Source organism: Bubalus kerabau, chromosome 2 (genome assembly GCF_029407905.1).
Source record: "Bubalus kerabau isolate K-KA32 ecotype Philippines breed swamp buffalo chromosome 2, PCC_UOA_SB_1v2, whole genome shotgun sequence".
Classification (NCBI taxonomy): Eukaryota; Metazoa; Chordata; class Mammalia; order Artiodactyla; family Bovidae; genus Bubalus; species Bubalus kerabau.
In genome coordinates, this window is record NC_073625.1 from 165,319,424 (window position 1) to 165,332,135 (window position 12,712).

General features: G+C 37.0%; 1 protein-coding gene across 2 annotated transcripts in view; it reads left to right on the plus strand.

Moving 5' to 3' along the window:
• Positions 1 to 281: 281 nt before the first annotated feature.
• The window catches only part of HLTF (helicase like transcription factor), a 62,586-nt gene continuing 50,155 nt past the window's right edge, over positions 282 to 12,712 (plus strand). Inside the window, exons 1-3 of one of the 2 annotated variants that reach the window (XM_055569394.1) lie at positions 282 to 499; positions 1,628 to 1,835; positions 10,934 to 11,100. In XM_055569394.1, coding sequence (XP_055425369.1) covers positions 480 to 499; positions 1,628 to 1,835; positions 10,934 to 11,100 — 395 coding nt within the window. In that variant the 5' untranslated portion in view covers positions 282 to 479. The remainder of the gene's footprint in view (positions 500 to 1,627; positions 1,836 to 10,933; positions 11,101 to 12,712) is intronic. The other variant, XM_055569393.1, reaches the window with a different exon arrangement.

Genomic DNA, 12,712 nt, shown 5'->3' on the forward strand with positions numbered 1-12,712 from the left:
TGTCGCCCTCTGTTTGAGGTGGCTAATCAGTCGAACCGCGGATGCCTTTAACACCACATTTCGTGCTACTGGGGCCGCGTGGCTTTCCCGCGCCCTGTCTTGCAGGCGGGGAAGAACCCGGATGGAACCACCCTTGCAGCTGGGACCACCCCCCAGTCTTTGAATCGCTGCGCGGGGCGGAGTTACCCTCCCTCCTTTGCTTTGATTGGTTTGCCTACGTAGGTCCCTCCTTGGGATTGGACTTTCCGGATGCCAGTCACAATGCGTCGCTAGTCACTCAAATTGTTGCTGGAAGCAGACGGTACTGTAGACGTCTGACCAGATTTCGGGGCGTCTTACTCTCGTGGAGTAGGCTGTCGCTCCGGCGCTCGGAACTTGTCACCGGCTTTTCGGCCGCGAGGCCTGGAAGGAGGCTTATTTAGGCGGCTTGAGAACGATCCTGGGCGTCTGAGTGTTTCGCTCGTCACGCACTCAGCGCCATGTCCTGGATGTTCAAGAGGTGAAGGGGGCGGAGGGGGGGTGGGGCGCCGGCGGTAACCGTCTAGCGGAGTTCTGAAATGAACCTGACCTTCCTAGCGTTTCCTTCTCCTTCGGGGTGCGAGCTGTGCAACTGCTGTTCGTCCTGCTGGCGGCTCCTGTAGCCGCGGGAGAAATAAATGCAGAGGGGAGGATCCTCGGGCGAGTATCCTGCTAGAGCCTTGGGGAAATATCTGTCAAGGGATTTGGGGAATCTGGGGCTCTAAGCTCACTCCTTACCCGGGGTCTCAACCTGTGCTTTATTCCACGAAACACCTATCAGCTACCCACTGTGCGCTGGGCATTGTGCTCGGCAGAAAGGGCTGGGTAAGACAGCTTCTCTCCAAGCACCTCGCAGTTGATGTGTATGCACAGACGTGCAAATATCTATCTGCAGAGGAGCCAAAAGCGGTGTTCGCGACGTTCGAGGAAAACGCAGGGGAAATAGCTTCTATCCATTCCAGAAAAGTGGAAGCTTTCTGGAAGGCCCCAGCCAACTGCCTGTTACTTTTCATTGTCCGATTCGGTTTACATATTCGTTCCGGAAACAGTTCTCGATCTAGGGGTTGAGGTTACCCTTTAACCAACGGGAGTGGGAGGCTTGGGGTAAGCTTCCCATGATGGCACGGCTTAGATACCTGAATAAAAGAAGGGTTCTCTTCGAAGGGAATTCAAGTAATGGAAGCTGAATGTATTATTTGTAAAGCTGTAAGTGGCTTCATGTAAAAAATAGTTCTATATTTTCGAGTTTCTTCTAGCTCAATATTGAAATTTTGGTGTAAATTAATTACAGACATCACATAATTTTTCAGTTTAAGTAAGTGATTGTGACTAAGAAAGGTTTGTGAACCCTTATTGGTGTTTTCACTTTGAATACCTGTGGGTAGAAGACGCATTATTGAACAGGTAGGGTTTCTAGAAACCTCCCCCACTCACTCCAATCCTTGCTTTATAGCCAGAGCAGATTCATCTCTATACAGCACTTCCCATATTAGACTTTTTTTGTTGAAATAAAGTGTGAGAAAGCAATTGGCCTTTAAATATGGTATGGTCTTTGGGGACTGTTTGGTTAAATATTATATTTTTGTGCCTTTTTTTTTTTTTTAAATAGAGATCCTGTTTGGAAGTACTTGCAGACTGTCCAGTATGGAGTCCATGGAAATTTTCCACGCCTCTCATATCCAACTTTCTTTCCTCGTTTTGAATTTCAAGATATTATTCCTCCAGATGACTTCCTAACAAGTGATGAAGAGTTAGATTCAGTTTTATTTGGAACTTTGAGAGGCCATGTCGTTGGACTACGCTATTACACAGGAGTAGTGAGTATAGCATTAGATATTACGTTGATGTGATGTGATGTTATTAACCTAGAAAATAAGAATTAGGTGATATGTGCAGTAAATATTTAAATAATTGAAATATATCTGGGCAAGAGATAACAAATACTTAATTATTAATGTTCTCTTACTTTTATATCATGGTTACAGTATACAAAGAACTGTTTCCTGTGTAGTCTCATTTGATCACTACTCTGTGTGGTAGATGGAACACCTATTATCCCATTTCAGGAACTGAAGAACTAAAGCTCAGGAAGGTTAAATGATTTGCCCAAAAAGCATAGATAACTGTTTGCAAAGTGACTTCTGACTCAGTTAATTGCTTTCTCTTCTCCTGTCCCTGAGCCCATTTCTACACTTTTTTTTTAAGTTAGGAAGATCATTTCATGCTAGATATGGGACTTGTCTTTTTTAGGTCCTTTTCTTTCTTCCTGTGTTTCTCTTTTTGTGTCTCTGTTCTCTGCTTTGTGTGTGTGTGTGAGAGAACAGAGACAAAGACAGAGAAAGCAGTTGTCTTTGTTATGGTTGCCTAGTATGCCTCTGTGTTATCTGCATGGTATATCTCTAGTTTTTTTAATTTTGAAAAATTTCAGATATGCATAAAAGTAGAATAATACAGTAAACTTCCATGTACCCATGATCCAGATTCAGTAGTTAACAATTTTTTTGCACATTTGCTTCATCACTTTTTTCCTTTGGTACTAAAAATTCCAACTGTATCACTTTACACATTTAAGTGTGTATCTCTAAAAAATGTCAGACATTTTCTTACATCATTGTTGTACTTAGCAAAATTAATAATAATTCCCTGTTATATCCAATAGCTAATATATGACCAGTTTTCTTAATTGGTTAAAATGTCTTTTTATAATTAATTTTTTTTGAATTAGGATCAAAACAAGTTAATAATAGTATCTTTGGTTGTTATGTAAATCACCTCCCTACTCTTTGTTTTATGTCATTGATTTATTGCATAAGCTGCTTATATTCTATGGAAATTTGATTTACCAGTTCTTTTGTTCTCCCATATTTTTCTTATGTTGAAGCTTCTCAAATCATTTTTTGGTTGTGTAAAGTATGTTTTGCAGGAGATTCCTTGGGGAAGAATTCCATTTGTCCAGTGTTTTGTCCTCTCATATTTTCTTTATAATATTAGAGCTTCTCAAATCATTTTGTGGTTGTCTGAAATGTGTTGAAGTGTGTTGTCTAGGAGATTCCTTAAGAAGCAACAATATTTCCTGAGATTTTGTATATTTGTAATTGTGATACGCTTCAAGGACAGTTTGGTTGAATATAAAATCCTTGACTCATTTTCTATCCATGATATCTTTTTTAAAACATTGTAATTATTTTTGCCTGTGAAATATCTTTGTTGCTGCATGGACTTTTCTCTAGTTGCAGAGAGAGGGGGCAACTTTTTAGTTGTGGCGTGCAGGTTTCTCATTGTGGTGGCTTCTCTTATTGCAGAGCATGTGCTGTAGGATGCATGAGCTTCAATTGCTGGGGCAAGTGGGCTCAGTAGTTGTGGTTCCTGGGCTCTGATATCAAGGACTGAACTTGTGTCTCCTGCATTGGAGGTGGACTCTTCACTACTGAGCCACCAGGGAAGCCCATGTTATCTTGACGTTGTATAAGATACTGTTGGTGAAATGCCAATATAATTTCTCTCCTATATAAGTGAATTAGAAGTCCCGTAATTTTCATTAGGGAATGTCTTAGTGTTGATTGTTCTGTAACTGTTTTATTCTATTTCAGAAAACTTTAATTATAGTTTTTCTTTTTTTGGCTGCCCTGGATCTTCGTTGCTGTGCATAGACTTTATGTAGTTGTGGTACCTGGGCTTCTCACTGGGTGACTTTTCTTGTTTAGGAGCACAGTCTCTAGAGTGCAGTCTCAGTAATTGTGGCATACAGGCCTAGTTGCCCCTCAACAAGTGGGATCTTCCCAGACCAGAAATCAAACCCGTGTTTTCTGCATTGGCAGATTCTTAACCACTGGACCACTAGAGAAGTCCTAATTATAGTTTTAAATGGTTTTTGTTTCAAAGCTTGTTTTTTTCTTCAGAGTACTCCATTCTACTCTTTCTGTATTAGATCTTCTGTGCATATACATATGCCAATTACTTCCTCTGAGGTCATTTTTATCATGTTTTTTCACTTTTCTCTTTTCATCATTTATTTCCCTTACCATGTTTTTCTTAACAAGATGTGTTCACTTTTGTGTTCTTTCTACTTTATTCTTTAATTCTGTATACTACTTTTTTTTTTTTTTTTGACTGCACTGTGTGACAGGCAGAATCTTAGTTCCCCAACCAGGCTTTGAACTTGTGCCCCTTCAATGGAAGCACAGAGTCATAACCATTGGACCACCAGGGAAGTCCCTATTCTTTAATTCTGAAGTAGTTTTTCTTTTCTGTTTTTTTCCTGAAGTCTATCAGTTATCAGTTCATGTATCCCATCTGTTCTCCAGCTCTCATACTCATTTCAGAACTTTCCTATTTTAGATTTGTGAAATTTTTCCAAACTAAATATTGTTTTTAAATTTAAACAACCATTAAATCATGGTTGTTTTTTATTATAGAACAATCACTGTTTGTTGATCTTAGAATAATTTCTGTGACACTGGTAAACTATTAAAAATGTGATGGGCTGATTTGGACTGACTAAAATTTATTATTGCTTAATTTTTTAATTTTATAAAGTGTGTATTATTTTATAAGTACTACACATTTATTATTTTAAAATGGCTAAAAGAAAAAGTAGTAAGTCTCCCTCAGTCCAGAACCACAACTCACTTTGTTATGTCTTCCACACTTTACTTTGAGAGCATATGCATATAAATTGCAATCTTATTATATATTAACAAAAATGAGGATCATATTATATATATTACCACCTTTTTTAAAGTAAAATATTGGGAATAATGTCTTTTCAATACAAATATTTATTGTATCTTTTATTTTCTTGATGGACATTTTGGAGTTGATCACTGATAAAAATATTGAAATAAAAATTGAGGTATTTATCTTTGTATACTTTTTTATTATTTATTATTTTCAACTTTTTTATGCTTTATTGAGATGTGATTTATATATATTTTTTAAATGCAAACATTGTAAATACATGATTCTGAGTTTTAAACAAATATATATACCTAATAATCATTACCCCATCAACATATAGATCATTTCCATTACCTCTGAAAGTTCCCTTGTATTCTGTTGCAGTCATTCATCCCTGCCTTTGCCCTAAGAACCACCAGTCTGATTTCTATCACTGTAGATGGTTTAGCCTGTTCTAGAACTTCATATACATTATTTTATTTTTTTTTTGATGTTCCCTGAGTCATGTGGGATCTTAGTTCCACGCCCAGGGATCAAACCTGTGACCCCTGCAGTGGAAGCATAGAGTCCTAACCACTAGACTGCCAGGGAATTCTCAAGAGCTTCATATGCGTTGAATCATACAATATGTACTTTTTAAGTCTGGTTTCATTCAAACAACATAATTAAGATACTTCTTGAGTCAGTTTTGGCAATTTATATTTTTATCGAAAAGCGTCCATTTATATTTTCAAATTTATTGCCACAAAATTTGCATAATAGTCATACTTAAAAATATTTTGACTATGTTTATGGTTGTATTCCTGTTTTCATTGTTTGTGTTATGTATTTGTGTCTATTCTTATTTTTTATTGATTAGCCTCAATAGAGATTTATCTGTTTCATCTTTTCATGTAATCTTTCTTGAATTTTTTTTTAATGATTATCATCTTTCTTCATTGATTTATATATTGTTATCCTATTTTCCTTAGGTTCATTTTATTTTATTTTTGGATTCTTGATTTGAACGCTTAATTTTAATAATAAAAGCTTTTAATCTTTTAAATTTTCTTCAAAGTACTGCATTGGCTGTATCTCCTAGGTTTTGTTATTTAATATTGGCATTATACATTTTTAACTTTTTAAAATGTTTTCCATTTGCTTCTGTTTACATTTTTTATTTCTTGACCCTTCAAAGCCTTTATAATAAAGTAGATTATTTCTTGTCTACAAATACTGTTATAATTAGTCCTTATTCTTTTTGTTGTCTTAATCTTGTTTTAATATAGCCTTTTTTGTCTTGTGCTTGGATCATATTTTCTTTGTTTTTATAGTCTCCACATTTTGCCCTACTTTTTGGTTATATATTTCCTGTAATTTGCATTAATATGGTTTAAAGAAGATCATGCTTTAAGAGTGGCATGGGGAAGGTGGGCTGGTAGAAAACAGAGTTATGCTTCACAGAATATCTTGAAGGAGTAATATTTGTCTGATAATCTGGATAGTCAGACTGTAGTCTCTTAAGTCAGTAGACAGATACTGGGAGATTTAAGCAGCTTTCCTGCATATTTTTCAGGCAATGTAAAGAATTGAGGTAATTTACATACCATAAAATTTATCATTTTTAAGTATACAATTCAGTGGTTTTTAGATATTCACAAGGTTGAATCCCCACTGTCTGATTCCAAAATATTTTCGTCATTCCAAAAAACTTTATACTATTACTTTTATAGTATACTATTACACAGAGAAGGCAATGGCACCCCACTCCAGTACTCTTACCTGGAAAATCCCATGGACGGAGGAGCCTGGTAGGCAGCAGTCCATGGGGTCACACAGAGTCGAACACGACTGAGCAACTTCCCTTTCACTTTTCACTTTCATGCATTGGAGAAGGAAATGGCAACCCACTCCAGTATCCTTGCCTGGAGAATCCCAGGGACGGGGGAGCCTGGTGGGCTGCCCTCTATGGGGTCGCACAGAGTCGGACATGACTGAAGTGACTTAGCAGCAGCAGCATTACTATTATAAGTAATCACTCCTTATTTCTCTCTTCTCTTAGCCCATGGCATCCATTAATTTATGTTCTGTTTCTGTGGATTTACTTACTTTAGACATTTCATATAAAAAGAATCATGCAATATATAACCCTTGGGTCTGGCCTCCATTACTGTCTTCTTTTGTGTTAAATATATAATAGTTCCCTTCTTGTTTCTTTTGTTCTATATTTTGAGTTGTTTCCTACTACTAAGAAACCAACTACTAATGCCCATGGGAATTGCAGTTATCTTAATTCTTAAGTTTGGAGTTGTGCCAACTTACTTTTAATTGTTTACAAAAACTTTGCTTTAAAATAGTTCCATTGTCTTCTTCCCCACTCTTCTGTGCTGTTATCATACAAATTAAATCTTTATATACCTTGTATATTCATCAATACAGGTTTAAAATGATTGTTATATGTCCTTTTAAATCAGTAAGGAGAAAAAAGTTACAACCAGAAATTTCATACTGCCTTTTACATTTACCTGTGTTTACATTTACCTTTACTTGTGCTTTTTATTTCTTCATATATTCACAAATGTTACTGTCTAGTGGCTCTGATTTCAGCCTGAAGGTCTTTTAATATTTCTTGTGGAGCAGTTGGCAAGTGATAGATTCTTTCAGTTTTTGTTTGTCTGGGAAGTCTTAATTTCTTCTTTATTTTTGAAGGATAGTTTTGCCAGATAAAGAATTCTTGGTTGAATTTTTTCCTTTTAGCACTTTGAGAAGTTATCCCACTGTATTCTGGCCTCTATGGTTTCTGGTGAGAAACAATTGTTAATCTTCTTGAGGAGCCCCTGTATGTGACGAGTTGCTTATTTCTGTTGTTTTCAGTGTTCTTTCCACAGTTTGATTATGATGTGTCTGGGTTTGAAGTCTATGTTTTTTACCTGGAATTTGTTCAGTTTCTTAAATATGTAGATTAATGTTTTTCTCATCAAATTTGGGAAGTTTTTGGCTATGACTTCTTCACATGTATTCTCTACCTTTTTTTCTTCCCTCCTTCTGAGACTTGGTGTTGGTATGCTGCTATTGTCCCATAGGATCTGTTTATGTTTGTTCATTCTTTTTTCTTTCTGTTCCTCTAACTTTTCCTCAGACATTATAGTCTCAATTGACCTATCATCAGCTTCATTGATTTTTTCTTCTGCCTGCTCATATCTGCTGTTTGGTCCTCTCTAGTGAATTTTAAACTTCGTTAACTATGTACTTTTTTGACTCCAGATTTCTGTATGTCAGGAAATTTCTCATGCTTTCCTTTAGTTATTTAGAAATGGTTTGCTTTAGGTCTTTGAACATATTTAAAATTAAAACTTTAAGTTTTTTCTAGTTGTTGTCTGTACTTCCTGAGGGATGGGTAATTGATAGCATTTTTCCTATGTGTGGATATACTTTCTCATTTCTTTGCATGTCTCATGTTTTTTTTGGTTGTTGAAAATTAGACACTTTGTATAATGTGACAACTCTATAAATCATATCCTGCAGTCCCACTCCTGGGCATATATCTGAGGAAAACTATAATTTGAAAAGATTTGTGTGGCCTAATGTTCATCGCAGCGGTATTTTCAATAGCCAGGACATGGAAGCAACCTAAATGTCAATCAACAGATGGATGGATAAAGAAAATGTAGTATATCTGTACAATGAAATATTACGCAGCCATAAGAAAGAATGAAATAATGCCATTTGCAGCAACATGGATGGATCTAAAGATTATCATACTAAGTGAAGTGAACCTGACAGAGAAAGACAAGTATCATATGATATCACTTATACATGGAATCTAAAAAAAAAAGATAAAAATGAACTTATTTACAAAACAGAAATAGGTCCAAAGACATAGTTACCAAAGGGGAAGTTGGGGGAGAGATAAATTAGGAGTTTGGGATTAAAATGTACACACTACTATAGAACCAATAAGGACCTACCATATAGCACAGGGAACTGTACGCAATATTTTGTAATGACTTTTAAGTGAAAAGAATATGAAAAATAATAGATTTTATACATATAAATATGTGTGTATGTATATATGCTATGCTATGCTATGCTATGCTAAGTCACTTCAGTCGTGTCCAACTCTGTGCGACCCCATAGATGGCAGCCCAACAGGCTCCCCCGTCCCTGGGATTCTCCAGGCAAGAACATTGGAGTGGGTTGCCATTTCCTTCTCCAGTGCATGAAAGTGAAAAGTGAAAGGGAAGTTGCTCAGTCGTGTCCGACTCCTAGCGACCCCATCGACTGCAGCCTACCAGGCTCCTCTGTCCATGGGATTTTCCAGGCAAGAGTACTAGAGTGGGGTGCCATTGCCTTCTCTGGTATGTATATATATATATATATATATACACACACACACATATATATGTATAACTGAATCACTGCTCTACACCTGAAACTACCACAGCAGTGTAAATCAACTAGACTTCAATTAAAAGAATAATCTACGTGAGATAAAGAATGTGAACAACAACAAAAATAATGTGGCAACTCTCAAAATCATATTCTTCCTTCTCCCCATAGTTGCTGGTTGTTATTGATTTTAGTAATTATTGTTTGTTTAGTAACTTTTCTAAATTAACCTTGTAAAAGTTTTTGCTGTCTGTGGTGACTGATAGCCGTAATTTGGTTAGCTTAGTGGTCAGCTAATGATTGAACTAGAACCAGTAAATTTCCCAGTCTTTACTGAGAGGACCTGTGTGCATTTGGGGCACTCTTTCAACACTCAGACTGATAGTCGACAAGGCTGTGCCTTAGCCTTTATTTTCTGCCTGTTCAGATCTTCAAGTTTAGCCAGAGGTAAGAGTTGAGGGCCTCTCAGGTCTTTCTTGAACATGTGCACAATGCTGGGCATGCAAATAGCCATGTGCTTGCTTTTGCCCTTTTGATTTCCAGGAATATGCTGGAGCTTTTCAAAGCCCCTAGGGACATCTTATTTTCCGCTTTTTCCTTTTAAACTCTTTGGTTATTGTTTTGTTTGCCTCAGCTATTAATCATTGCTTATAAATTTAAAAAATATATATTTTTATTTATTTATGTGGCTGTACTAGTTCTTAGTTGTGGCATGGTTAGTTCCCTAACCAGGGATTGAACTTGGGCCCCTGTGTTGGGAGTGTGGAGTCTTAACCACTGGACCACCAGGGAGGTCCCTGTAAAATTGTTTTTTATAAACATCCACCCAAGGAAGAAGGTTTTATGTACTGGGTGAGTTCAGAGGTCAAGCAGAAACAGCTTTGTAAGTGGAAGTCTTCTAGGGAACCACCATACCGGTCAAATGACAATTCTATAGAAATGAATCTTTGAAAGATTCTGCTTCAGTATGCTTACTCTGGTAACTACCAGGCTGTACTGAGAATTCTGGCAGGTTGTTCTATTTTAAAAGGCTGTCATGAACTGAGAGCTGGAGATGAGACTAGGGCATTCATATTCAGCTGTTTTCTTGAATTAAGACTCCCCAGGTTTCTGTGATACTTAGGTTAGTTTCCAGAGTTCTGAAAAAGTTGATTCAGTTTTTGCCAGATTTTTTATTGCTTTTATGGAAGAGACAATTTTTGGAAATCTTTCAATTAGAAAATTGGCAGTTTTTAATTAAGTGGGATCAGATAATGGCAGGGGTTGAAGGCTGGATGTGTTTTCTTGATTCACTTCCATTCGGACTTAAAATTAATACCTTTTTCCCCTTTCGGATTCTGGAGAACTTAGGCTTAGGAACCAGCCTGCTGGATTCAAATTCTAAGCTCTGCTACTTATTAACTTTATGACCTTGGACAAGTTACTTAACTTTCCTGTGCTTTAGTGTCTTCATCTGCAAGATGGAGATAATGATAAGACCTATCAGTAGGGTTGTGACAATTTTGAAAGCCAATCTGTATAAGGTACTTAGAACAGTGTTTGGTATGTAATAAGCATTCAAGAGATTATCTGTTTTTGAAGTTAGGTTGGGAATTTTATATAATGTATATCTGTTAGTTTTGATTATACCTTTTATATATCAAGGATTTGTTAACTTTCCAATTAATGTACATTAGGAAAATACTGCAAAAGAATTATTTTAAAATATATTCTCTAATATTTCTATAGAAATATGAGTCTAAGAAAATGTACATTTCTTATGTGTGGTGTTATTCAGCAAGCATTAAAAAAATGAATGGAAATCCCAGATAAAGTACAATGAAGAAATCTGTCATATATTATTTATAACATATCTGTTTATTTTTATTAGGTTAATAATAATGAAATGGTTGCATTACAACGAGAGCCGACTAACCCGTATGATAAGAATGCAATTAAAGTAAACAATGTGAATGGAAATCAGGTTGGTCATATAAAGAAAGATCTTGCAGCTGCCTTGGCCTATATCATGGACAACAAATTGGCACAAATTGAAGGGTAATGCACTTTTGGAGTTTAGTTTTAATAATTGTGAATTGTGGTGATCTTGGAATTGAAGGATATGTATAGTTGCTCTGACAACTTCTGTCACCACACCTTTAGTATATGTTCAGTAAATATTTTATCATCTGCCTGCACTACCGTAGCCATCAAATAGCTATTCCCTCACTTTCCTGGTAAATTATTACCATGGAGAAAAAGAGACTTTGGCTCAAATATTAGAAAGTCCACACAATCTTTTAAGAAAAAAGCCTTTTTGTTGTTGTTCAGTCACTCAGTCGTGTCTGACTCTTTGAGACCTCATGGACTGCAGCACGCCAGGCTTCCCTGTCCTTTACCACCTCCCAGAGCTTGCTCAAACTCATGTCCATTGAGTCAGTGATGCCATCCAACCATCTCATCCTCTGCTGTTTCCTTCTCCTCCTGGCTTCTATCTTTCCCAGCATCGGGGTCTTTTCCAATGAGTGGGCTCTTCGCATCAGTTGGCCAAAGTATTGGAGCTTCAGCTTTGGCATGAGTTCATCCAGTGTGAATATTCAGGGTTGATTTTCTTTACGATTGACTGGTTTGATTTTCTTGCTCTCCAAGGGACTCTCTTGAGTCTTCTCCAACACCACAGTGCAAAAGCATCAGTTCTTCAGCACTCAGCCTTCTTTATGGTCCAACTTTCACATCCATATGTGACTACTGGAAAAACCCATAGCTTTAACTAGATGGACTTTTGTCCACCATGATTTTAGTTTTTTGAATGTTGAGTTTTAAGCCAGCTTTTTCACTTTCCTCTTTCACTTTCATCAAGAGGCTCTTTTGTTTCTCTTTGCTTTCTGCCATAAGGATGGTATTATCTGCATGTGTAAGGTTATTCATATTTCTCCCAGCAAGCTTGATTCCAGCTTGTGCTTCATCCAGCCTGGCATTTTGCATGATGTACTCTGCATATAAGTTAAATAAATAGGGTGACAATATACAGCCTTGATGTACTCCTTTCCCAGTTTGGAACCAGTCGGTTGTTTCATGTCTGGTTCTGAGTGTTGGTTCTTGACCTGTGTACATATTTCTCAGGAGGCAGGTAAGGTGGTCTGGTATTCCCATCTCTTGAAGAATTTTCTAGTTTGTTGTGATCCACACAGGCTTTAGCATAGTCAATGAAGCAGATGTTTTTCTGGAATTCTCTTGCTTTTTCTACGATCCAGTGGATGTTGGCAATTTGATCTCTGGTTCCTCTGCCTTTTCTAAATCCAGCTTGTATATCCAAAAGTTTTTGGTTCACATACTGTTGAACTTAGCTTGGAACATTTTGAGCATGACCTTGCTAATGTGTGAAATGAGTTTAATTGTGCAGTATTTTGAACATTATTTGGCATTGCCCTTCTTTGGGATTGGAATGAAAACTGACCTTTTCCAGTCCTGTGGCCACTGCTGAGTTTTCCAAATTTGCTGGCATATTGAGTGCAGCACTTTCACAGCATCATCTTTTAGTCTTTGAAATAGCTCAGCTGGAATTCCATCACTTCTACTAGCTTTGTTTGTAGTGATGCTTCTTAAGGCCCACCTGACTTTGCCCACAATGTCTTGCTCTAGGTGAGTGATCACACCATTGTGGTTATCT